This window comes from Anomaloglossus baeobatrachus, chromosome 5, assembly GCF_048569485.1.
Source record: "Anomaloglossus baeobatrachus isolate aAnoBae1 chromosome 5, aAnoBae1.hap1, whole genome shotgun sequence".
NCBI lineage: Eukaryota > Metazoa > Chordata > Amphibia > Anura > Aromobatidae > Anomaloglossus > Anomaloglossus baeobatrachus.
In genome coordinates this window covers 390,268,410-390,296,096 of record NC_134357.1, presented here as the reverse complement: position 1 = coordinate 390,296,096, position 27,687 = coordinate 390,268,410, and the positions used below count along the sequence as shown (strand labels likewise).

The window sequence follows — 27,687 nt, the reverse complement described above, 5'->3', positions numbered from 1 at the left end:
TAGGGTGCCGCGGCAATTTTAAGCCACGCCCCCTAACCACACCCAATTTGCAATTTGTCACGCCCACATCCAATCCTTTTCAGTACTGCTGATCACATTGTTTAAGGCTGCGTGCGCATGATCAGTATTTGCAGCATTTTGGATGTAGCGTGTATTTACTGTGTCTAAAACGCTGCATTGTACAGTACAAGCACAGTGGAGGGATTTCTAGAAATCCCATGCCCACTGTGCTTGTTTTTTCTGCAGCAAACACTGACCTGCAGAGCGTCTTTTTCAGACTGCAGCATGTCAATTGTTTGCTGCAGTTGCATGCGTCCTCCGTAGGGAGAACACAGCAGGAGACCGCAGCGCACTGAACCCTGATCGTGGGCACAGGCAGCTGTGTTCTCCTGCAGAGGAGACTTGCAGCCCCGCAGGTCAGGACCCGCTGCCTCCAGGACACAGTGAGTCCTGATCGTGGGCACAGGCATACGCACATATACGGTACATATTTGAAGACAAATTCTCTAATATACATATAAACAGACAAATCTATACACAGTCATCTGCACTGACATGCATAGATATATACATCATACATATACACACATTGGAGGTAATAATATGGGGAAGCCGGCAGCAGCCGCACTCACCTACCCAGCTTGTCTCTATCCAGCTCCTCCTTGGCATGTGATCACTTGGCATCACTTTAACAGACCAAGCCACGCACAGTGCACACTGACACCGCTGTGTATGTATCACAAGGGAGGATGGGTTTTTTATATATATATATATATATATACATACATACACACACACACACACACACTGTATATATACAGTATATATCACAGGAGGGGCTGGGGGCTACAGTATATACATAACAGGAGGGGCTGGGGGCTACATCACAGGAGGGGCTGGGGGCTACAGTTTATTCATCACAGGTGGGGCTGGGGTTATAGTATATACATCACAGGAGTGGCTGGGGGCTATAGTATATACATCACAGGAGGGGCTGGGGGCTATAGTATATACATCACAGGAGGGGCTGGGGGCTACAGTATATACAGCACAGGAGGGGCTGGGGGCTACAGTATATACATCACAGGAGGGGCTGGGGGCTACAGTATATACAGCACAGGAGGGGCTGGGGGCTACAGTATATACAGCACAGGAGGGGCTGGGGGCTACAGTATATACAGCACAGGAGGGGCTGGGGGCTACAGTATATACAGCACAGGAGGGGCTGGGGTTATAGTATATACAGCACAGGAGGGTTTTGGGGCATAGACAGTACTTGAGGGGGCATACATATTAGGCCTGTTTCAGATGTCAGTGATTCTGGTATGTATTTGCTAGTTTTTATACGTACCAGAATCACTGACCTATGCAGACCCATTATAATCAATGGGTCTGCGCACACATCAGTGATTTTTCACTGACCGTGTCTCCGTGCTGCGTACATGCGTATCCATGATTGCCGCACAGAAACATGTCTGTTTTTTTCTGGCATCACTGATGTCCCACGGACCACACTATGGTGTGATCCGTGAAACACGTACCAGAAAAACACGGACATTTAAAATAAAAAGCTTTTTCAACTCACCTTCTCCAGCGATGCGGAGTTCAGCAGCTGCTCTCTGCTTATTCCTGCCTGGTTCATTATGGCATGCATATTCATTTATGCAGCCAGAGCCGACCCAGAAGTAGCTGCAGAGGTGAGAGAGCGGTGGCTGGATGCTGAATCGTGGGACTCTTCAGCACCACGGAGAGCAGGAGCGGGGGCAGGTGAGTATATGTCCATGTGCAATCACGGAGTACAGATCACGTATCACGGATTGCACATGGACAACCACTGTGTGCCGTGAATCACGGAGTATGAAGGGACATATGCGTGTTTAACACATCAGTGAAGAATGTCTGTGTTTTTCACTGAGGGGCATACACGTTACTAAGGGGTACACACATTACTGGGGAAATACACTTTACTGTGGGGCATTCAAATTACTGGTAGCATAGATATTACTAAGGGGTGTATAGCTCTGATGTTGGGGCTTATACAGCTCTGGGGGCACATACAGCTCTGATGGAAGGGATGGGGGCATACAAATCTGGTGTGGGGGCTGGGGGGCACACAGATCTGGTGGGGGGGTGGCTGGAGGCATATAGCTCTGGTGAGGAGAGGGCTGCTGGGGCATACAGATCTGGTGAGGTGGGCTGGTGGATACATATCTGGTGGGAGGGGGCTGGAGGCATACAGAGCTGGGGGGCATATAGATCTGGTGGGGGGGCTGGGGGGCATACAAATTTGGTGAGGGGGCCATACAGATGTGGTGAGGGGGGTGACTGGAGGCATATAGCTCTGGTGAGGAGGGGGCTGGGGCATACAGCTCTGGGTAGGTGGGGGTCACATACAGCATTTCTAGGTGCTGCAGCTCCTCTTCCTCTAGTCTCTTCATCTGTGGACAGGGCTCAGCATGTTGCTCGGTAGCTCCGCCCACAGATGCACTTCCGTACACAAGCAGCCCAGCTGAGAGCAGTGCACGCTGAGCTGTAGGTGCCGATTTAAAGCGCCAGCAGCCAGGAAAGTGCTGCTGCCGCCCATTAATAACAGCGGCAGCACAGAGCCAGAGCAGTGAAGTAGCGCTCGGCTCTGCTCATGTGCATTAGGATGGGGAGAAAGTCAGACGGGGAAAGAGCGGGTGGGCTGAGCCACGGGACAAAAGCCTCACGATCGTGACACCGGGAAATCCGGTACAGTCCCGCTGTATCCGGGACGGTTAGGAAGTATGCCGGCAGCTGAATCCAGAGAGCAGGAGACTGCATGTCTTTTGGCCACACAAAATGCCAGGGGCACAGCAGCATACTAGAGCTCGAAGTTGCAACCAAAAGAGCGGCACCTGTAAAAAGCTCACACCGCCTGCCATACGGGTGAGAAACAGTAGCAACACCAGGAAGAGGGCTGCAGCATAGCTTTAAGCAACAGTGGCCTACACGGGACAGCGCAGAAGGAAGGCCTCTGAACCCACCTGGCTAGGTGGATCCCCCAATTGCTTCCAGGCTGCCTGGATCTCCGTTACCATCCGAACTAGTTTCCCTGGTCTGCACCATCCACTACCAAGTAAAAAGGTAAAGGAAACTACAGTCCCTCTGTCATCCAGTTATTGGCTGCGTCTTTGGTCCTGCACCCAAACGTTATTTCCTCCACCATAGACTAACGGTTGCCCTGGGGCCCTGTTCCACCTATGGGGAGCTGTACCATCATTGCTGCATCACCATCTACCCCAGTGGTCCCATCCAGCAGTGTTGGACATACATTGCAACAGGAGTCATCACGACTTAACCCCTGTAAATATCTCTCATTTAAACGACGCCGCCAGGGTCACGGAGTCGGGCCCTGCCGCCATGACCTCCCAACAGAACCGGGCCGGTTCAGAGTGCCCCACGGCCCTGGTGGGCGTGTCATATTGGAGTGGCCTAGTTATAGCCTGGATCTTTATCCAATTGAGAATCCGTGGTCAGACTTGAAGATTGCTGTATACCAGAGGAAACCATGTAACCTGAAGGAGCTGGAGCAGTTTTGCCTTGAGGAATGGACAAAACTACCAGTGGCAAGATGTGGAAAGCTGACCGAGACTAATCCAAAGCGACCTTTCACCAGATTTTTCACTTTGAACTGGTCCCAATTAGAGCTGGTCGACGCGCAAAAAACCCTGCTAAATGGGGGAAAAAAAAACAACCTGGATCCGCTCCAGAATCCGGTACCCATATAAGTCTATGGGGACCAAAATCCGGAGATTAAAATTGTTGGTGGAAGGGATAGGAGGGTAGGAGCACGTGCGATGTACTCACAGAGGCGGTCATGGCAGCACACTCTTTCTGGGTCACGCGTTCCCTTCCGGAGCAGACAAACTCTCGTTGTCGGTGGGCGGGGAAAGCAGTGAAAGTGTCTGCGGGTCAGTATGGTGGTATAAAAATAAATGAATAAATAAAACAAACAATCGGTGCAGGGTCCCCCATATTCTGATGCCAGCATAGATAAATCCACAGCTGCAGCCCCCAGCTGTCGGCTTTATCTGTTCTGTGTATCAAAATAAGCCCAGTCACACGTGCGAGGGACTAGCATCACATCACCTGGCATGGCCTGCCGCTCTCCGAACATGAGCGTGCAGGTATAGAAACACATGTGGCTGACCCGCTCCTGTCAGGAGAGTGTGCGACTGAGCTTGGTGATGCGAGGCGAGACTTGTGCGAGTCTGGCATGACATCACCCAGCACGGCCTGTCGCTCTCCAAACATGAGCGTGCAGCTCCATAGAAACACAACGGCTGACTCACTGCAGTTAGGAGTGTGTGCAGCTGTGCTGGATAATGCGACGCGAGACTGGCACGACTCCCTCGCAAGTGTGACTCTGGCCTAAGAGAAACCACATGCAACTTTTTTTTTATTTAAATAAAGAATTTTTATAAAAAAAAAAAAAATACTGACATGCAGTCCCCCCTCCAATATTGTTTCCCAGCCAAGATAAAGCCAGCTGGGGGCTGGAATTCTCAGCCCACAGCCGCCTGGTATTGCCGCATCCATTAGATGTGACAATCCCAGTGCTTTATCAGCTCTTCCTGGTGCAGTGGCATTTGGGGTAATAGCAGGGGTTAATAACAGTGCACAGCTGCTACTAAACCCTAGGTTTTGATGGCACGGGCATCTATGAGATACCTGCATCACTAACCTATAAATGACAGCAAATAAGTACAAACACAGAGGGAAAAAAATCCTTTATTTGAAAATACAAAAATACACCCTCTTTATTAACCCCAAACACCCCTCCAGGTTCCAGGCCCGGCGTAATCCACGCAAGGTCCCACGCAGCTTCAAGCTCGGCTACATCTCACAGCAAGTGGCCATACATCAAGACCGCCAGCTGAGAGCGTAGACTATAACTGAGCCACAATAAGCAACGACTGCAGGCAGGCTAGGGGCGCTTCTGACTGCAACCAATCACGGACAACAGGATGGCCGGTGGGCAGGGAAAGTACAGAAAGTTGTGTTTATTCGCGGAGCCTTTTGCGCAGTACAGGAAGTGAATGCGCGACCCGGAAGTAGTTTGCCGCCATGACACCAAATCTTAGAAAGTATGAAATGCTCACTTAATTCTTGTTTTCTTTATTTTTCCCTTTAATTTCCCCAATGTCGAATCTGGATCGTACATCCAGAATCTTGGGCCCCGGCCAAGCATCCGGGCATCTATGAAGACGCACGGATCTAGACTTTTATAATTCAGGTCCGCTCAGCCCTAGTCACAATGTGACTGCTGAGCAGAATTTTTTTTTTTTTATTTTTTACCTCCCCATTGTGGAGAACTTGGCAATCAAAGTTTTTGGCACTGAAACAGTTTTTTTTTTAAAAAAAAAAAAAGGGAATCTGTCACCAAGTTTTTTTTTTTTTTTTCTACCAGCATTACACTTGCTTTCGCAATGCTCATGTGTATTTGGATCTGCTAATAAAGCTCATTTGACTTTGAGGGAGAGCTACTAGAAGATGTGTTTGTATGGGGACTCAGCTTCTGCAGTACAGCCCCTCCACCCACACTAACAGCTTACATCTCAAATCTTACAGTCACTCAGGTCTGCTGTTCTCCAGAACATCATTACTGACGAGTGAGCACTACCACGCTCAGGTGCTGGGTACTTGTAACAAGCAATTGGCTGTTCAGATGGGTGCGACTCGAGTCAATGGGAAACGCAATTATTTTCCTAGTATCAGAGTCGCACCCATCTGAGCATCCAACTGCTCGTTCAGAGTACCGAGAACCCAAGCATGGTAGTGCACTGCTCACTCATCACCAATCATCTCTCTGCAAGGAGGAGAGTAGATGGTCAATGCACATATAATTGAGCCTGACAAGCTATTGAATGAGGTGGGGGTCTTTCCTGCTCACAATTGGTGAGTGTTAGAAATTGTACACACATCCAGTGAAATCTTACTAGTAATGCCCATTAAAAGTGTCTAACTGGTTAGGTGCCAAGTATTTTGCTCGCTAATATCTCCACAGTAGAGAAGCAAAAAAGAAAATAATTTTACTTATTATGTTGGGTAAGCATGCAGTTCAACATGAAAAAAGTTTTAGTGAAGGCCCTCTTCCACAAAGTATTTGAGCTTGTCTGAATACACTTCCGAGTATCTCGCGTGTAACTCGTGCGAGTCTCTCATTGAATCACCCGACACGGCCACACACTCTCTGGACAGGAGCATCTCAGCTGCATAGAGATACATGCAACCGACCCACTCCTGTCAGGAGAGTGTGCAGCTGCCGGGTGATTCAATGAGAGACTCGCGCAAGTTACACACGAGACACTGGCAAATGTGACTCCGGCCTTATATAAAAAAAAAAAAAAAAAGTCAGTACAAATATAGTACTTTAGAGGTGGAATTTTTCAAAATAGCTGTAGGAGAGCTTATTTTTTTTTCGTAGGATATTTTTTTTCTATGGCATTCATTTGGGTTACATATAGGCTTTTTTGACTACAAGAATTCTGCCATTTACTTTATGGTTAACTTATCCTATAAGGTCAGTACAAAAGCAGTGATTTAAAACTATAGATATTACTACAAAAAAGTCAAGTCATTTATGGAATCACGTTCAGCATAATCAGATTTTAAAAATCCAAATTTGACTATCCTTTTAGAGGGGATTATCTAGCAGCATTTAACTGCTTGAAGGAGAGTTCCAAGGACAAAGTAATTAATATTCTAAATACTTACCTAAATTATATTAATACACTTTCATTAAAAATTTTCTATTCTTCCCCAATTACAGTAACTGCTTTTCCATTTTTCCCCCCCATTCCGGGGTACTCAAAAGTCACCAGGAGCAGAGGCTGCAATCACTACTTTGCTGGGCTAGTCTAGTCCCAGCATGATGTGGAATATGAGATGCGCATAGTCTAATCAGATTAGCAGAAATTAGTCGACAACAGAGCGGTGTCAGAATACCCGATGTGCAGAGACCAGCGACATCATTTCAGGGATACTCAACTAGTGATAAAACCATTTAAGTAAACAGCACAGTGTGATAAGAGACACCTATCTGAATTCTGTGTTTAAACTCCTACCACATATTGGGGAAATTGTAAAGTGATGATCAAGGGAAAATGTCACAACATAAATTTGCTTTTCAATAAACAAAACTATGTATTTGCTTTTTACTTTGTTAATGCAAAGCAGAGCAATATGCTCCATATGCCAGGCACTACAGGGTGAAATTTTCTAGTGTCTTGTGTCAAATGACAGATGACTCAGGGAATCCTTACGTATTTTGACCGCAAGCAGTATTTGGTTTCGTGATCAAGACTGGCCAGAAGATCTGTTAACACCACTTCCCTCTATCATAGAGCTAGCTTGAGAAAAGGCGCAAGTGTGAAAATGGACTACAGGTCTTGTACATGGTGTTGGCAACCTGAATACAGGAGACCACTGATGACTTGCCCACATCATCTTCCCTTCAGAGAAGAGTGATCCCACCCTGATCCTCCACTCCTGGTGATTGGAAGAGTAGTAGAAACACAGCCCCAACTCTCCAAGGAGATTCCAAAAAGGTTAGACCATGGGGCTGTCAGAACCAGCAGCCCATAACATACAACATACAAGTATGTGAAGAGAGGAGGGACACACACACACACACACACACACACACACACACACCATGTGATGAATATGTTGCAAATAGTGTGCTAATAAATGAATGGATTCCTGTAACCGAACGTTTTGCATCTGTGTTTTTAATGTTTCACTGGGAAAAGGAAATTTGCGGTCAGGAGGAGAGAGGTAACCGCAAATCCCCTGAGTGACTGCAGTGAGCCACACGATCAGCGGTACCGTCACTCAGGTGACCCACAGCCACAGCTGCAGTCCTACCCCTGAAAGCTGTGGCCGTGGGGCACCTGAATGTGGGCATAGCTGATGGTGCAGCTCACTTCAGTTGCTGCATGGAGCTGATCGGGAGCAGTCGTGTTCTACTGCCACTCCTGTCAGCTTCATGTAGCAGAGCTGAAAGCGTCGTGGGACCTCTGGATAACATCAGACCTGGAGGAGTATTTGGGGGTTTAATAAAGTGGTGAAAGAGGGTGTTTGTCTTTTATGCCAAAAAAAGAAAATAAACACCCGAAAAAATCCTTTAACTTACAGGTTAATCATGGAAGGTATCTCGGGGAGACGCCTGCCATGATTAACCTAGGACTTAGTGGCAGCTATGGGCTGCTGCCATTAACTCCTTATTACCTCGATTGCCACCACACCAGGGCAATTTGGGATGAGCCGGGTAGAGTCCCAGGACTGTTGCATCTAATTGATGTGGCAATTCTGGGCAGCTGCTGGCTGATATTGATAGGCTGTGATTGGTTGCAGTGAGAGCTGTCACTCAGCATGGGGTGGGTCTGACTGCAACCATAGGCACCAGTAGGCAGGGGAAGCAGGGAATATGAGATTTGAAAATGCTAGCCGCTCATTATTCAAAGAGGAAAAGCCACCGGAGCTTTGCGACAGCCATGCAGCGCCCAAGATCGATGAGTATGAGAGAGGTGGGGAGGGTTTGGGAAGAGACCAGGAGTGATTTTAAACAAATTTAAATCGTTCTGCTAGACAACATGCTGGGCATGCTCAGTCGAACGTGATGGAATTTTTCAGCAGATTCTGCCGCATAGCGGCGGAATCTGCCACCATAGACAATTAGACACCTTGGCGGATTCCAACGGAATCTGTCAGTGTGTCATTTTAACGACCCAAAAACGCTACATGAAGCATTCCCTCCGCCCGACACTGCGTCAAAATAACGACTCAGCGTCATCCAGCGGATGAAACGCAGACACTTGCATTACAGTATGTTGTCAATACATGTCTATGAAGACTAGCGCAGTGTGTTAACGGACTGCGCCATTCTCCATAGTGGCGGATTTTGCTGAACGCAAGTGTGAAAGCGCCCTTACCCCACAGGATGGGGGCACATACCAACATATATTTACTTAACTTTACACTGTTCATGGCCTTTTCATTACAAGCCATGGACATCATTAAACATTAGACTCCTCTAATAAAAAAAACTGTTCCTTCTGTTTGTCATTTTAAAACCAAAACAATTATAAGAATACTAAATTAAACCTAACTCATCCAGTCTATTCATTACCTTATTATTCAATCTGCTAACCTACATACACATTCTAGACTACCCGATACGTTAGAATCGGGCCACCTTCTAGTATTATATATTGATGTGGAATGTGATAAGCGTTATCAATGGGGTGTAATGTATGGTATGATACTTAACACTTGTTCAAGAAGTTGCTGGACTACAGCATCAGATGTTTATTCTTTTAATTCACCCACAAAAAAGGAAAGTTAAAGAAAAAAAAAAAACCACGATCCGTTTCATTGACAAACATTGATCTGAGCGCAGTGCGATATTCTCACATTGCACTTGTCCGATTTAAATGCTGATGTGAGTGAGCCCTTATACTGTGACTTCATCACCCAGCAGTCACTATAGACTATACAGATATCACAGACAAGAGCCCCATCTGGTGGCACGTTAATGAAAGTCACACATTGAAGACAAAGATTTATTGTCTTTATAAAGGACAGTATAAAATGTGAAATTAGGTAGCATTCTTTGCTAAAAATCTAGAATACAAAGTTTTGCCCAGAAATTTAAACTGATTATATAGATAAAACTCTACACAAAAGACTTCCAGTAGGAAGATACTGTCCAACTTATTTACTACCTGGGCTACATTTCCCTCCAAGTCAGCTACTCAAAGTATATGGCAGACCTACACTTAACAGAATATGGTGCCTTAGGTCTTGCGATTTCAGGATATTTCCTTCCAACTCTTTACTGCTGGTCAGACAGCCTTTTCAGCCCTGGCTCGGGCAGGAGGAAGGTAGAAGAGGCTGGTCAGGTTCACCTCTGGCTCTGCAGGATCACGGAGCTGTCGCTCATTGAACAGGCCAGAAAGGTTACTTTCCAGCCTGGTCTTGGTCCGGAACCCAAGTTTAAGGTTAAAGAGACGAGTCAGGTTTTGCTCTACAGCTGGCAGTGGACGATGCGCTCTTCTCAGATTTCTTTTTGAGGGTTTTAGATTGAATTTAAGCTGTAGGAAAAAATTGAGAAGTGTAAAAAAAAAAAAAAACCTTCAAAGTAACTTACCCTTAATATAATCAGTGGTTAATTGACCCGTCTAAGTTAATGGGGAATGTCTAAAGACCAGCGCAAAGCGTAGTGAAGGAATGAGTGCCATATAGACAGTTTGGGGAGGGGAGTGTATCAGGTCTACGGTCAAGTTTTTAGCCGCGCTGCACAGTCCCCTACCTTCAGCTTTTTCCTTTCAGGATCATGAACAACAAGATGACGCAACAAGCTTTCCTTAAGAGGAAAAAAAAAAAAAAAAATATATTAATTTTTAGTTGCATAGTTTATTTAACAGCAGCTACCACCCTGAAACCATAGGTAACTACATACCCTCATTGCAAAGGTGCGGCTGCAGCCAGCATGGTAGCAGTGGTATGGCTGCAGGCAGAGATGGATCTTTCTTACATGATGAGTCAGGTTGAAGACTGTGGTAAATGTCTGCTTACAGTCCTCTCGGGGGCAAGTATAGATGGGCTTGATCACATGGGTTAATTTGTGTCTCCGCAGGGAACCCCTGTTTTTAAAGGGCTTTTGACACTTTGAACACTTCAAATCCACTAGAGGAACAGATTACAGAAGTAAATAAGACGTTTATGACAGATCTTCAGCATAATCAAAAAGGGAACCCATCACCAGTTTGATCCTATGAACAAATGCCACCACCTTTAACTGTTTCTTTGCTGCATTCTACAAACGTCCAGCATTTGACTCCCTCTGTCTACACCCAAAGATATCAAATGAAATGCTGTATGCAAGTTAAGGTGGTCCAGTCCAATGGTGTTCCTCACTGCACCATCTGTCCCGCCTCTTTGCCGCTAATCACACCCACCCGCTGTGGTTGACATCCTGCATCATCCACTTAATGAACAGCGATCTTGTGTCTCCATAGTATCATTGCAGGACCACTCTACTCTGTGGGCAGAGTCTAGAACATCCATGCACAAGCAAAGTCAGAATGACATCGAAGACGAAAAAGGGAATTGAGAAAGCGGATAGGGGGAACACCTGGGAGATATACGGAACGAGAGAGATACCTCGATCTCACGACATATTAGACAGGTCCACGGTGGAGATCTAAATTCCATTAGCTTTAAGATCATTGAAGTTGTCCCGGAGCCGACTAGAAAGGATAATTGGAACAAAATCCTTTTGCAAAGGGAAAGTAAGTGGATATACCATTTTGACTGTGTATATCCTAAAGGCTTGAATGAACAGCTGACATTTGGATGTTTTCTATAGGAGACGTCTGTCTGAAAATGGAGACACTTTATTCTGCATTAAAGTAAATCTTGATCTATACCAGTCTGGCCAATATAATTCCGTAAAGGAATAGGCCATATTTGGAATGGTGTAATCATACTCACCTCCATAAGATATCTTAAAATCAGATATTCCTTTATCTCTAATTACCTCTTATTTGAATCCATGTAATGTCTTTTGCTGATGTATGCAGAATTAATCTAATGGGAGGGTGATGCTTTCATTTGGCTGCGCTTACTTATCTATAAATGCATTAAAATCCCTCCATCTAGAGGGGATCCTGGATTGGACATGACTGGCCATACTTATGATAAAAGGAGTGTGCTCCTCTGACTGGGATATATCTTTCCCACCTCCCCCTTCGTAATATAGTTGAACATCTTATACAGCCCCAAGGTGTTGGCTGTGGTGAATGGTACTGCACTTGGACCCTATGTATTACTGTGAATCACGTGGTCCCGTGAAGACGCGCTTATAGGCGTCGCTGGGGGGAGAGTTTTATGTCCCAGGCGATCGCTCCCTTCTTTTGCTGTCCCTGTTTCCCCGCTCAAAACAAAATGACTGAGGGGACGGGGGGGGGGCTGAGATTTACTCCGTACCCGAGGGGAACGAACTATGCTGTCATGTGACTGAGGGGGGGCAGGGGAACGCCCATGTGGGCGGTACCAGCTGGGATATACGAGGCATTGGACTGTGCGTCACATCCTGGCCTCTCACGCTGTGTATAACTAATCCATGGTAACCCGGTGACGTAGCCTGTGCGGTCATGTGACCCAGATGGGTCACATTGTATTATTTACATCCGGCACGGGCTCAGAGTTCCCCGAATGATGATTGGTTTTATGATAAACATCCAGGGTTCCTATGGATACGTGGGCGTGCTCGGGTTAATCACCTGGCCAATTATCTTTACATTGACGTATTAAGTATGGTTAGTTGCAGGGCAGGTCGTCCATGCTATACATCTACATAGAGTGGTGTGTGCTGCAGAGCGAGTAGCCCCCTGACAACCTTCTGGTATGTAACCCATGTGACCTAATACTTTAAGGACGACAATTTACATGGTTTAGATTTGGGTTTTTTGATATCTATTTATTCCACAGGCGACTGAGCCATCTATTTAATACTGTCTCCTGATGAACCCCAATTAATTACATGGAGAGAAACGCGTCGAGACAGACTGATTTTATATTATTGGGTTGAGGACCATGGAAAGCCTGGACACCCTCACCTTGAGAGAAATACTGCTAAGGGACTTTTGACCCGAACGTATCTCAGATAAGTGCAATTTTTTTTTTATTTTCCCCTCACTATTTGATGGTATAACCCTCTAGATTCTACCCGATAAGAAGGGAGTTCAGGGATATCATAGGAGGGAAAGCCTCCGAGGAATGGGGGCACCTCTTTACCTTTAGGGTGCGTGTAACTTAAGTTATATCTCCATTGGCAGGCAGAGGAAAGAGAACAAGGGTCACCTAGAGATTCTTCCCATTGGCAGTACTATTAAGGTGATATAATAGTGGAACAACTGGCTTTGTTCCCTTGGTGGAAACTATTGGGGCCGTCCCATGGTCCTGGGATCTTTTGTGTGTGTCACATTTTTTCCACAGGTGGAATGTTGAGTTATTTTAATAAATTTCAAAAATTGCTTTTAGATATACTAATTGAGGTAGCTCCTGGGTGCAATTAATTGATATACTACCTTGTGAATCGGTTTCCAAGTGTTAAATGTTTGCAAACATGGACATTTAATATATAAAATCTACCTTCTTCCAAAACCAGTGATATTACAGTTAGTGAGTGGCATCAGACTGGTCCCATGCACTATGGAACAGATCCTAGACACCAAATCTTTTTGGTTAAGTAGAATCCTTTATGCTCAAGGCTACAAAATATACATTCTGGAGCTCTGGGTTCTTGGATGGCAAACTGAAGCTTTGGGTCAAAAAATCAGCGTAATCCTTGAAAACCTATAGACTTCATGCCTTTAATAGTATTTAGAAGGCACGTTTGCACCCACAGTATATAGCATTCAAAACCAATTATAAAATATTCTATGTTCCTTTCATAACACTTACACGGATGAGTCTTACGGTGCTTCTGCAGAGCAGACCAAGTTGGCAAGGTGGTTTGACATCCTTGAAAAGGGCATCTGTATCCTAAGTGCCAAATACATGTTACTCACTGCCAAACAAAGACTATTGGTATTCTAGAGCAATGCATTTGGTAGCTTACCTGCATGGCGCCTGATGTGGCCTGCCACTTTGGCTTTAGAGTTAGATTTCCATTGACACCCAGGTTGGTCACAGCTAGGATCCAAAAATATAGAACATACAACTGATGGGAATGGTAAAGAGGGAGTGTGCCATTTCCACATAGGTTCCCAATTACTAAAAAGATATGGCAGTGGCCCACACAAGATTTAGGCTAGGGCTACATGGGGATATTGGTCATGCAACAGCAATTCTTTGAAAACTCACGTGACAAACCATTGTGCAACTTGTTGTCACAACCATTTTGCTGCAAAATAAAACAGTCAAATAGCATGTCACTGGCATTGAAGTCTATTGAAAGTGAGATGCAGGTGAAGAAAGTCCAACACATTAAGAAACACTAGCAGTATTTTAGGAAACTGTCACTGAAATCAGTGTGACATCACATGCGTAGCCTTATTGAGGGATCACCCAATCCAAAGTCCACCATATCTTAACATTGCTGAGTTTCTGAATTCAATTCCAAAGTATCAGGCCCACTGCATGTTCAGGGAAGCAGAAAATGGCATCACAAACGTGCCACATTACAACCTGTCAATGGCAAGCGAGGGGTTAGGGAAGTGCCACAAGCAAATATACTTCGGATTAATATTTCATTTGGAATCTTTCTGGACAAGGTACATTTGCAAAATTTTTCTGGACACGTATGGCTAGGCCATTACATGTGGCTACAATAAACCATCAGCAAGTACTCACCGAAAGATTGGTTCCCCAGTGTGTGCCAAGATGTGATGTTTTAAGGCCTTTTTCTTTCTGAAGGTCTTTGAGCATCCATTCACTGAACACTGGTGAGAAACATCACAAAACAGCATAAGAACAAGACCCCAGGTACTGACGATCCAGTATAAACCTGACCGACTTGTGGATGCTGTGACCAATTCTCAATTAAAAGAAAAAAGGTTTTGGTACCATGTTAGCCAGTTAGCCATCATCATATATTTTAGTTAGCCATTAAAAAGTATCACAAATCCAGGGTAGTTTGGGAAAATTAAGGTTCAACTAGCGGTGACTCGAGGGAAGGGCGAAGGAGAGACGTCGGCAACAACAAGGCTCAACATAGATATTGGAAATATTACAGGATGACAAAGGGGTTCAGGGGTTTGTTTTATATGTGTTACGTTTGGATTTTCTAATACGGACTCATTGTATGTCATTGCAAATCGAAAAATGGTTTGGAATACCATGTTGAGGTGTTATCCTTTTCTTTGAAATTCTGGCAATGAATGTACGGGTTTTTTTTGTTTTCTTTGCAATCATACTTTTGCTATGGTTTTGTATTAAATTTTGTAAAATCAATAAAAATTGTTTGGAAAAAAATTATCACAATACAAAAATTTTAAATTTTGTTTCTCTCACTGAGAGCAATCAACAATTCTCAATTATCTTAAAGGAAACTCAAAACGACCATTTCAGATTGAATCTGGACTGGGGAGTCAGCAACCCTCTGATTTTCTGTTATCACTGGGGAAAGCAGAGGCCAGAAATGTATTTTGCATACAATATATACTTAGGTCACACCATCAGAGTTACCAAACTCTGGTCAAGCAGGTGGGTTCTTATTAAGCCAGTGAAACAAAAAACACTTAGGCCCGTTTCACACATCGGGCATTTTGCCGGATCCGGCACGCATGCAGTACAGTATATTTACAGTGGAAGCGCGACACCACACCGCGGTTGTGTGCTTTATGCACCACTGCATTTGTCCGCATGGTGTCACGCTTTCACTGTAAATTAATGTACTGTATGCGTGCCGGATCCGGCGAAATACCGGGTGTGTGAAACTGGCTTTACTGGAAAGGCCAGCAGTGTTCACATATTGAGTGGTTTTAGAAAGCTTGGTGGTGAATAGGCTTCTGGTGCTGGCAGACGAGCCCTCACTCACCTTCAGGGGGTCTGCTGTTGCATGTTTATACTTCAGGTGACGTTTCAGTGTCCCGTTTGTCACAAAAGCTGCCCGACAGATGGCCATGGAACAACTGGAAAAAGCCAAATTAATACAGGTTGTCTTATACAGAAGTCCATTTACCAGTGTGTGATAGATTGAACAAGTAGCCAGTATAGTGTATGGACATGTTCACATCTTCCTGAAAAAAACAAAAAAAACAAAACAACCCATGCACTTTATAGAATAGTCTTACATGTACTTCTTCAGGCCTAGGTGTTTTTGTAAATGGTTCCTCATCTGATTCCTATGGAAAAATGCTTTTCCACAACCTGGTTTATCACAACGCCATAGTTTCTGGGCAAAGGAGAGGAAAAAAAAAAAAAATTATAAAAAATGAAAAAAAATACAATTGGGACTATAAACATGATTGGTGCTAACATACCATTAATACATTACGTAGTACCCTGTTCTATATGCTCAGTAAAGGCTACGGATTCTTCACAGTACTCCCAAGAGCAAGATATGACATCTGAGGAGCAGGATCCTTATTACCCTGAATGACCAGACCGCAATTTACAGAAATTGCAGAAGAGCGGGTGGAGTATATTGAAACTCCATGTACAGCGCTGGATGTGGTGAGGCTTAGAAGAGCCCCACGTCATGATTTCAGCATCTTCGTATGTAGGCTGTAACAAATTAACATCTTAGAGGACCAGAAATACAAATGAATGAGCAGCTCCCAAGAGTCCTAACAAAGGGGGTTTAACCTGAGAAAATGTCAGCTAGACATTTAGAGGGAGTTTATCCCACAATCTATATGTCCCAGGATGGGTGATAGGTTGCTAATTGCTGTGACCCCCAAATGTGAATGGAGCAATAGTCCATGTGCTGCCAATTAACGCAAAGTCTAGTAGACGGTTAAAGAAGCACTCACATTAAAACCTATGTATATGGGCATAGTATGAGTGACATACTCACTACCATCATCTTCTCAGTGACATCACACTGAGCTCTGCATGGGGCCTTTTAGGCTGCTTTCACACATCCGGCTTGAGCTGTGCGGCTCAATCCGGCTGTGCAAGCTATGCAACGGATGCGGTGAAAACACCGCATCCTTTGCATAAGTTTTTCCCATGCGGCCCGTCCGGTTTTTGCCGCTTGCGGCATGCTACTGAGCATGCGCAGTGGCAAAAACCGCATGCGGCGGCCGGATGCGGTTTTTGCCGCATCGCGCCGCATCCGGCCGCCATAGGCATGTATTGAAAAATACGCCGCATCGGCCAAATGCGGCGCGATGCGGTTTTTTTTGCCGCACGAAAAAACGTGCTAGGCAACGTTCCATCCGGCCGCCGCATCGGCTAAATCTGCCGCATGCGGCAAAAAACGGATGGAACGCAAGGCCTTGCGGCACTAATTAAAGTCTATGCAGAAAAAACGCAGCCGGCAGCAAAAAAAACCGGTTGCGATTTTCCTGCAAAGTGCCGGAGTGTGCCGCATTGCAAAAACCGGAGGTGTGAGAGTAGCCTTACAATGCAAGTTTATGGAGCACAAGAACAAGGCCATATAGTCATTGTAAAAGATTAAGCTCACAGAACATTGAGCCAGATGGTCCAAAATGCAGTAACCTCACCCAGAAGAGCATGGGGCTCTAGAGAAAGCAGTTGCAGGGGAGTATACTACACACTGCACATATACACTGATTTTTATTTATTTTATTTTTTTTTTCGGGAGGGGGGAGGGCGGCAATTGGAAGAAAAAAAAAACAAAAACACAACACAGAAAGCCCATACACCACACTAAGTAGTCATCATGGATACATAACTCAAGGTTTAGAATTTATATAACCATCAAGCTACTCAAGACCCAGATTCTCACAATAGGTAGAGTCTGACCTCTCAGCAAAGGAATACTTCTGGCTAGTAGGTGTTAAAGGGTTGCCACAATGACAGTTTGGGCATAACATGGAGGCCAGAGCAGTTACTAGAATTCTTGGACTGGTGAAGGACAGAACCATCCACTTTGGACATTCAGTTGCCACAATTAGCTATACACAAGACAGTATACAAGTACAAAAAAGAGGGACCACTATTTTGTCTGAGTACAATATGGACACAAATCAGATATAGTAATGAGACAATGCCACCAGTCTGCTCTACGCACTTGTACTATGGACACCCCACCACTTCCCCTCTTACCTGTCCAGTGTGCTTCGCCACATGCTCTCGCAGCCTCATTTGCTTTCTAAATGTTGCCTTACACCCCACAGATGGGCAAGTAAGAAGAGGCTTCTTTCTCAGTGTCTCTGCCATTTGGCTCTGAAGTTCTGCTCCTGTTGACCACCTTAAACAGCCCCCTCTAACCTGTGCTCCTGCATGTTATAAGCCCTGCTCCTGCCCAGGTGATCCAGCTTATACAAGCTGATAGCACTCAGTCCCTGATGAAGGAGGCACTGCAGTGAAATCTGTCAGGTGCTACATGGCACAGGTTTGGCTACTTTCACACATCCGGTTTGAGCAGTGCAGCTCAAGCCGGCTGTGAAACCTATGCAACGGATGCGGCGAAAACACCGCATCCTTTGCATAAGTTTTTACATGCGGTCCGTCCGTTTTTTTCCGGTTGCGGCACGCTACTGAGCATGCGCAGTGGAAGACACCGCATGCGGCGGCCGGATGCGTTTTTTTCCGCATCGCGCGCAATGCAGTTTTTTTTGCCGGAGCAAAAAACGTTGCAGGCAACGTTCCATCCGGCCGCGGCATCGGCTAAATCTGCCGCATGCGGCAAAAACCGGACCGAACGCAAGGCCATGCGGCACAATACGGCACTAATGTAAGTCTATGCAAAAAAAAAACGCAACCGGCGGAAAAAAAAACGGTTGCGGTTTTTCTGCAGAGCGCCGTATTGTGCCGCAGAGCAAAAAACGGATGTGTGAAAGTAGCCTAAGGCTGCTTTTCACACATCAGTTTTTTGGCATCAGGCACAATCCGGCGAAAAAACTGATGTGACAGATCCGTCGCATCAGTTTTTTCCCATCCATTTCTTCTGTTTTTCGACGGATCCATTGTGATACTGAGCATGTTCAGTTTAAAAAAACGCAATCCGTCGCTGTATTGCGTTTTTTGCCGTATTACGACGGATCCGGCGCCCATAGGCTTCCATTATACAACACGCCAGCCGTATCCGGCGTCTGTTTTTTTTTTGTTTTTCATCAAAAAACTTTACTTTTTCTCATTTTTTTTTTTTCCTCAGGCACAAACCGGATTGTGCCTGATGCGACGGATCCATCACAGATTGTGACAAAACTGATGTGACGGATGAGGCAGAAAACCGGATCAGTCTCATTTGTCCCCTTCCAGTGAGAGAGGTTTTTTTTTTTTTTTTATTTCCAGAAGTGCATCTACATATGTTCTGGATTCATGGATTCAATGGATTCATCGCCTGATTCCGTTTTTTTTTACGAATGGCGACAGATCCGGCACCTATAGGCTACCATTGTAAAAAAAACAGACATCACCGGATTCGTCGCAATCCGTTTCTTTGCATGCTGCGTTCCTTCCGGCGGCTGCACAAACACATTTCGCCAGATCGGCGCATGCTGGATCAAAACGCAATGCCATGCGGCACAATCCGGCTCAAAAACAACACTATGAGGGAAAAACGAAACCGGCGCCGGATCCGTTTTTTCTGCATAAAATGCCAGATTCCGCATGATGGCAAAAAGTGATGTGTGTAAAAGGCCATACATGGTGCGTCCTGTCCAGCAGCCACACAGACAACTTTTAGCGGATCCGGCGCACGCCGGATGAAACGCAACACCATGCGGCATAATCCGGCGCTAATATAAGACTATGGGGAAAAAACGGATCCGGCGCTGGATCCGTTTTATCCATTTTTCGCTGGATTGTGCCAGATGCCAACAAACCGATGTGTGAAAGCAGCCTTTCTGGCAGTGGGTTGTTTTTTGTTTTTTTAACACTAGAACTACTGAGGTATTCATTTTGACTACTTTGCACTATGTATTTCTATATAGGTGTCACGAGTCCAGTAGTTCTAGTGTTAAAGGACCCCAGACAGATGGAATGCACTTGTTGTCCAATGGCATCTGTTCACATATGCAATTTTGATCCAGGAATCAGACCAAACTCAGACATGTCTTAAATTTTTTTACGACCACTCTCTGTGAGCTCCCCGCAGCGACTGAAGTGAGTCGTGCTATCAGCGATGACGTCACTCAGGTTACCCGCGGCCACAGATCTCAGCGGGAGGACTTCTGCTGTGGCCGCGGGTAACCTCAGTGACGGCACCTCTGATAGCGCAGATTTCTCTTTGTCTCATGGCCAGTGTGAACATGGTCTTACAAGTTCCATGTATACCATCTCATAGTCCGGCTCACTTTTTTGTTCTTATGTAGTTTTTTTGTATTCAGTACAAACAGGGAGTGGCCCCCTTCTCAGTGAGCTGGACATTTCATTCTGTGAATCCCCCTGACTGTGTGTGTCCTGTTGGGACCCGGTCGCTCTCAGCCCTTAGCCACATTGAGGCCTATTTTAGACCCATGGTAAGGTTTTAATATTAGAGAGTGTAGGTACTATCCCAACTGGGTACACCTTGACGTTTGGTGGGATAGCTTTATGCTTTTTTTGATCAAAAACAGTGTTTACTAAGTACCCTATGTTTATATGCACTATGCTTTTATTTAGTTACAGCAGGGTATGTTTTCACAATTTTTTCCTTGGTTTCTCTATGGCTCTGTCTGTGTCTGCTGTCAGCGGCCATTTAGCAGAGCTGAATGGCAGATGACATAGCTGCTGAAAATAAAAACGGATCACATACGCATCAAACACGGATTGCACATGGACTACAATCATGAGAAAAATCACAGAATCGCATTGCTGTTGCATTGCACACTGATCAAGACTCGGACAGAGCTCATGCTACTTTCTAGCATGAGACTCTGTCCGATTTTACACTCGCAAGTGTGATTCCAGCCTTATGCTCACACATGGCTGCAGTATTAAAATAATATAACCGGATGTTTTTACCAGGGTTTTTGAAAATTGTAGCAAAAAGGTACATTTTTGGAGCTCTGTAGCTGCAATGTGTGACCACAGCCTTATTTACACAACAGTATTTGTAAGGCCACGTGCACACATTGCGTATTTAGGGAGTTTTTTAACCTCAATATTTGTAAGCCAAAACCAGGAGTAGGTAAAAAAAAAAAAAAAAAATGCAGAAGTGGTTACGGGTTTCAATTATACTTTTCCTCAGATTTTTTTTACTTCTGGTTTTGGCTTAGGCTAAGTTCACAGTAATGATCTGCTAGGCTAGTTTCACACATCCGGTTTTTCGCCAGATTGCTGGATTCGCCGCACTCCAGTTCAGTATGATACAGTACAATGGCATCGCAACAACTTCCGGGTCACATGCTTGTCACGCTGCCATTGTACTGTATACACTGTACTGGAGTGCGCCGAATCCGGCGAAAAGCCAGATGTGTGAAACGGCCCTTAGGCTGCAGACACATAAGCGTATGGCATCTGATGCGAGAGCAACGGATGCGATATGCTAATGACCCCCGGTTCAGGCTCTGCTGTGAGCATGAGCCGAGGGTCATGCGACTGTGGTCCGATCTTGCAATCGGGTCACAGCATGCAGTGATTTTTTTCCTCAGTCCGTTTAGGGCTGAGAAAAAAAATCGCTGATCTGAGCTGCAGCATTGTTTAACATGGGGCCAAGTGCAATGCGAGATTTTCTCGCATTGCACTCGTCCAAATTATACGCCAGAGTTCCACATGCGTTTGACTCGTGGGAGTCTCGCATCGGCATCATGCGGCACGGCCTGACGCTCTTCGGACAGTAGCGCCTCAGCTGCATAGAAATACATACAGCCAACCCGCTCCTGTCAGGAGATTGTGCGACCGTGTCAGGTGATGCCGATGCAAGACTCCCACGAGTCATACGCAAGTGGAACTCCAGCAGAGATCCATTGGGAAAAAAGGTCTGCAAACACAATCCGTTAATGGATCCATTCCCATAGACTCCAATGTTAAAAGGAAAATGGATCAGGCAGAAAACAGGTATATAACAACGGACAAAAAAAAAAAAAAGTTGTAGAAATTTTTTGCCAACAGATCTTTGCAGGATCCGTTCTAACAGATGATTAGTGGACATGTGGACTCAGCCTAAGAAATACGGAGGTAAAAAAAACCAAAAAAAACCCTTTTCGCCGGTTTGCTGGATCTGGCACACTCCAGTACAGTGTAATACAGCACAATGGCATTGCGTCACCGCCGGTCAAATGCTCCGGTCACATGACAGCATGTGACCGGAGCTTGCCGCAATGCCATTGTACTGTATTAACATTATACTGGAGTGTGGCGGATCCAGCGAAATGCTGGATGTGTGAAACTAGCCTAAGGCTACGTTCACACATCAGTTTTTTTCCATCAGGCACAATCTGGAAAAAAACGGATAAAACGGATCCGGCGCCAGATCTGTTTTATCCCCATTGATTTGTATTAGCGCGGGATTGTGCCTGATGGTCTTGCGTTGCATCCGGCTTTTGACGGATCCAGCGTAATTACTCAATGCGGCGGCCGGATGGAACGTCTCATTGAACGTTTTTTGTCTCTGAAAAAAACCGTATCGCGCCGGATCCAGCGCCATACGCCGTGATTTACAATGGAAGCCTATGGACGCCGGATCCGGTGCGATGCGGCAAAAAACGTATGCGGCCGTCTTTTTAAACTGAACATGCTCCAATTTATTGAAAAAAATGGATCCAGCAAAAAAAAAACGGACGAAATGGATGCAAAAGCCGGATGCGCCGGATCCATTTTTTTACGGATCAGGTATACCGGATTCATAAAAAAGAAAAGGATCAGGCGAATCCATTTTTGCATATTCTGCGCCGGATCCGTTGCATCAGGCACACGCTGGATTGTGCCTGATGCCAAAAAACTGATGTGTGAAAGGGTACTTTCACACATCCGGATTTTTGCTCTGCGGCACAATACGGCGTTCTGCAGAAAAACCGCAACCGGCTTTTGTAACGCCGATTGCGGTTTTTTTTGCATTGACTTACATTAGTGCCGCATTGTGCCGTAGGGGCTTGCGTTCGGTCCGGTTTTTGCCGCATGCGGCAGATTTAGCCGATGCGGCGGCCGGATCGAACGTACCCTGCAACGTTTTTTGCTCCGGCAAAAAACACCGCATCGCGCCGCATCCGGCCGCTGCGGCGCATTTTTCAATGCATCCCTATGGAGGCCGGATGCGGCGCGATGCGGAAAAAACCGCATCCGGTCGCCGCATGCGGTATTTTCCACTGCGCATGCTCAGTAGCATGCCGCAACCGGAAAAAAACGGACCGGCCGCATGTAAAAACTGATGCAAAGGATGCGGTGTTTTCACCGCATCCGTTGCATAGTTTTCACAGCCGGATTGAGCCGCAGGGCTCAAACCGGATGTGTGAAAGTAGCCTTACACTGGTTTCACATCAGCGTTTTCCTGCCGCACTCGCAGATCCGGCACAAGGACAGTACAGTACATTAATGTTCACTGGCAAGCTCCGGTCACATGCGGTCATGTGACTGGAGCATGTGACAGCATGTGACCGGGGCTTGCCGCACTGTCTGTGAACTGTATTGTACTGTACTGCCCTTATGCCGGATCTGGCAGTGCGGCGGAATACTGCTGATGTGTTTGTGCCCTAAGGCAGGCTACACATCAGCGTTTTTTTGCCTTAAGGCAAAAAAACGCAAATTGCATGTTACAGGATCCGTTTTTAAAGGAGAATAACGCATTGAACCGCTAGTGACCTGGAGAACCGCTAGTGACCTGAACGTTTTTTTACTGGATCTGTCTACCGGATCCAGCATAAAAACGGACCGTTCACTTGCGTTTGCATGCTGTTTTTTGGCTTAGTTTTGACGGATCTGTTTTTACTATATCATCTGCCATTCAGCTCTGCTACATGGCCGCTGACAGTAGACACAGACAGAGCCATGTACCAGAGCTAAATGGCAGATGACAGCAGACACAGACAGAGCCATGTAGCAGAGCTGAATGGCCGCTGACAGCAGACACAGACAGAGCCGTGCGATCAGAATGAAGTCGGATGAACTTCACCCGACTTCATTGTCATCCCGCGGCTCTGACTGTGTGTCATGGCCTGATTTTCTGTCACCAGTGATGTTCTCACCGGTGACCGCAAATCCCATGAGTGACAGAAGTGATCTGCGCTATCAGTGGTGCCGTCACTGAGGTTACTCGCGGCCACAGCTGAAGTCCTCCCACTGAGAACTGTGGCCGCAGGTAACCTGAGTGACGTCATCGCTGATAGCGCGACTCACTTCAGTCGCTGCGGGGAGGTCACAGAGAGCGGTCGTGGTCTGTGACCGCTCTCTGTCAGCTTCTGATGTAGCAGAGCTGAAAGAGACGTTGTGGGACCTCGGTGGATTACGTTGGACATGGAAGGGTAATTGGGGACTTTAATAAAGTGGTGAAAGAGGTTGTTGTTTTTCGTCATTTATTACAAATAATGGATTTTTTGGTGTATGTCTTCATTTTGTTTAACTAACAGGTTAATCATGGAAGGTATCTTAAGGAGACATCAGCCATGATTAACCTAGGACTTAGTGGCAGCTATGGGCTGCTGCCATTAACTCCGTATTACCTCGATTGCCATCGCACGATGGCAATTGAGGATGAGTCGGGTACAGTTCCGGGACTGTTACATCTAATGGATGCGGTAATTCTGGGCGGCTGCTCGCTGATATTGTTAGGCTGGGGGCTCCCCATAACGTGGAGCTCTGCATCCTGAGAATACCAGCCTTCATCCGTATGGCTTTACCCTGGCTGGTATCTAAATTGGGGGGAACCGCACGCTGTTTTTTTTTAATTATTTATTTATTTATTTTACTTCATGATATAGACCCGCCCACCGGCAGCTGTGATTGGTTGCAGTGAGACAGCTGTCACTCATTGTGGGGACGTGTCTGACTGCAACCAATCATAGACGCCGGTGGGCGGGGAAAGCAGGGAATACGAGATTGAATAATGAGCGGCCGGCTTTTTCAAAAGTGGAGAAGCCGCCAGAGCAGTGTGAACGCCGTGCAGTGCCGCACCGGTAATCGGGGATCGGTGAGTATGAGAGAGGGGGGAGAGGGATAGACCGACATGGACAGACAGACAGAGAGCGAGACCGACCGACCGACCGACCGAGAGAGATTAGAGATTTGTAAAAAAAAAAAAAAATTAGCAAATCCAATAGTTAGCTAATGAAGAGAGACATAGATATATAGATCAATGGAGAAATAAATATAGATAGATTGATCGATGCATAGAAATATATATATATATATATATATATATAGATAGGAAGTAAGCAAGATTATGGAAATAAATATATATATAGATCGATAGATAGGTTTATCTTTAAGAAACAAAAAGAAAAATGGAAAGTTTGATAGATTGCTAGAGATAGATAGATAGAGATAGATGAATATTGTTAGATATAATGCTACTTATAAATATAGATATATAGATAATTAAATAAATATATATATATACACATTAACATTTCTATTTTGAAAGTTATATATTTATTAATACATATATAAATGTATATTATAGATTTTAGGTTTGAATAAAGATTTTGAAGTATTTGAAAGAAAACTATGTCCTTTTCACCATGTTTTCAACGGCAAAAAGGAACATTCCAGCCGCATAATACCGCAAGTGGGAAAACAGGACCCGCCGCCCATTGAAATACATTGCAGCTAGTGCAGCAATGTACAGGATCCGGTGAGCTGCAGTTTTTGGTCGGAGGCAAAAAACGTTACATGTTGCATTTTTATAACATGGTAAAAAAACTGCAACTCACCGGATCCAGACCCAGGCGCATGCAAACGGATGCAAACGCATGTTGCCGCTAGTCCAGTGACATTGCATTGAGCAGACAACGGATCCGGCAACATGCGTTTTCCGTTTTTCTGACGACCGGCATTAAAACGCTGATGTGAAGCTAGCCTTAGGACCCACTCACACTTGCGCTATTTTGACGCAAACGGAATCCGTCACTAATGTAGTACAGTTCATTTATTAACAGTGGAAGCGCGACATCATGTGGACACAAGCGGGTACTGCATGACACACACACGCGCCATAGTAACGCGCTTCCACTGTAAATAAATGAACTGTACTACATTAGTGACGGATTCCGTTTGCGTCAAAATAGCGCAAGTGTGAAACTAGCCTAAGCCATAACAATGGGTTGAACCTACTGAGGGGGGAAAAAAAACCACTATGAGAGTCACAGCTGCTCTGCATTTTGAGCCACTCCTGCTTTTGGCCTACAAATACTGATGAAACCCTGTGTGAATGAGGCCGTTGCATGACGGCCATGTGAAATAAATGCTGATGGAAGTGCAGTAAGAACTCACACAGTAGTATAGGCACCATATTGCTGCAATGAGTGATAAATGCACATGCAGGAGCAGTGTGAGATTGCATTTAACGTGGCTGCAGGACACTGGACGTGACGTGTATAATCGATCTCTCTCCTGCTACGATGGCAATAAGCACCAGAAGTGATAAACGTGACTTCCACAAACCAATCTTTGCAGTACATTGCAGATGCTAACCTAAGGTGGGGGGGGGTATATACAATTGTATCCATACATTTAATTAGCAATTGTCAAATTAGAGATACATGTGCATATGCGAATTAATATCAGGCCCCCATGGATTGACAGTAGGAGTGATCATGCCTTTCCGCAATCTGATCTACTGTAGTCAGTGTACACTAGTCATCAGGCATAAAATTGCCATGTGGCCGAGGCCTTGGAGGCACATACATGAGAATGTCAAAAACCCTGTGCAGCTTTAGGCCTGCAACACACATCCGTGCCGCCGGTACGTGTTTGCCATTTTTTGCACGTCCCGGCGGCACGGAGAAACGTATACCAATGCTACCCTATGGTAGCAGGCACACACACGTAAAACCGCACGGAACGTGTGTCCGTGTGCGTTTGTACGTGTGTGCGTTTTTCTAAACGCTGACATGTCAGTGTTTTCTCCGACAGCACGGGTGTCACACGGCCCGCACCCGTACCACACGGATGTAGTGTGGATGCGGTCCCGTTTGACACGCGCTGGAGAAAACACATGTGTCAGTGAAAAAAAAAAAAAAACATTTACTCACCTTCTCCAGCCCTCTTGTCTCTGCTGCTGCTGCTGCCACTTGCTGCCGACCGCCGCTCATTATGCTCATTTAATATTCACTTCACTGGAGACGGGAGGGCTGGAGACCGAAGATCAGCACCACGGATAGCCGCGCGGACAGCAGGAAGGACCACGTGAGTATGCAAATTACCGGTTCTACGTGTTCTATCGCAGATAGCACACGTAGAACACACGTGGCCCGCACGTACCAGAGACACGTACTTACCTGCACGCAACACGCAGGGGAAATACGTGTCTCTCGGCACGTGCGTGATTTTCACGTGAGTGTGGCAGAGGCCTTAGGCTGTGTGCACACGTTTCGTTTGCCACTTTTTTCTTGCAGATTTTCAGAAATATGCAAGGAAATCCTGATGGAAGGAAAGTCTGAGCATTCTCTGTAGTGTTGTGCACTCACTCAGGATTTTTTATTTGCAGATTTTGTTGCAGAAAAAAGAAATCTGCAATATGTCAATTCTTTCTGCGTTTTCACCAAAGCAATGAAAACACGGCAAATACGCAAGCTTTTTTTCCCACAGCGTTTTTCCTGCCAGACATGCAAAATCTGCAATGTGTGCATATAGTAGTCTGCAGGTGCTTTGTAAGGCTATGTATGACATTTTTGTCACCTGTTTTGTGTAGGAGGTAGGCTGAGGTTCAGTGATTACATGTAAGATCTTAAGGCCCGTTTCACACGTCGGTGAAAAACACTGACGTTCAGGGACGCACATGTCCCTCCGTGTTCCGTGATTCACGGCACACGTGGGTTGTCCATGTGCAATCCTTGATCCCGTGATTGCATATGGACATTACTCACCTGCCTTCACTGCTGCTGTCCATGGTGCTGAAGTCTTTGGCTCTGCAGCGTCCGCCCACCGCTCTCAGCACCTACT

The 27,687-nt window shown here is 45.6% G+C and overlaps 1 protein-coding gene across 1 annotated transcript in view; it reads right to left on the bottom strand.

Moving 5' to 3' along the window:
- Positions 1 to 9,872: 9,872 nt before the first annotated feature.
- The window catches only part of LOC142312774 (P43 5S RNA-binding protein-like), a 30,630-nt gene continuing 12,815 nt past the window's right edge, over positions 9,873 to 27,687 (bottom strand). Inside the window, exons 2-10 of the mRNA XM_075351761.1 lie at positions 17,773 to 17,917; positions 15,831 to 15,931; positions 15,575 to 15,668; positions 14,389 to 14,477; positions 13,655 to 13,728; positions 13,498 to 13,578; positions 10,490 to 10,716; positions 10,340 to 10,393; positions 9,873 to 10,121 (exon numbers count right to left, since the gene is read on the bottom strand). Coding sequence (XP_075207876.1) covers positions 9,873 to 10,121; positions 10,340 to 10,393; positions 10,490 to 10,716; positions 13,498 to 13,578; positions 13,655 to 13,728; positions 14,389 to 14,477; positions 15,575 to 15,668; positions 15,831 to 15,931; positions 17,773 to 17,917 — 1,114 coding nt within the window. The remainder of the gene's footprint in view (positions 10,122 to 10,339; positions 10,394 to 10,489; positions 10,717 to 13,497; positions 13,579 to 13,654; positions 13,729 to 14,388; positions 14,478 to 15,574; positions 15,669 to 15,830; positions 15,932 to 17,772; positions 17,918 to 27,687) is intronic.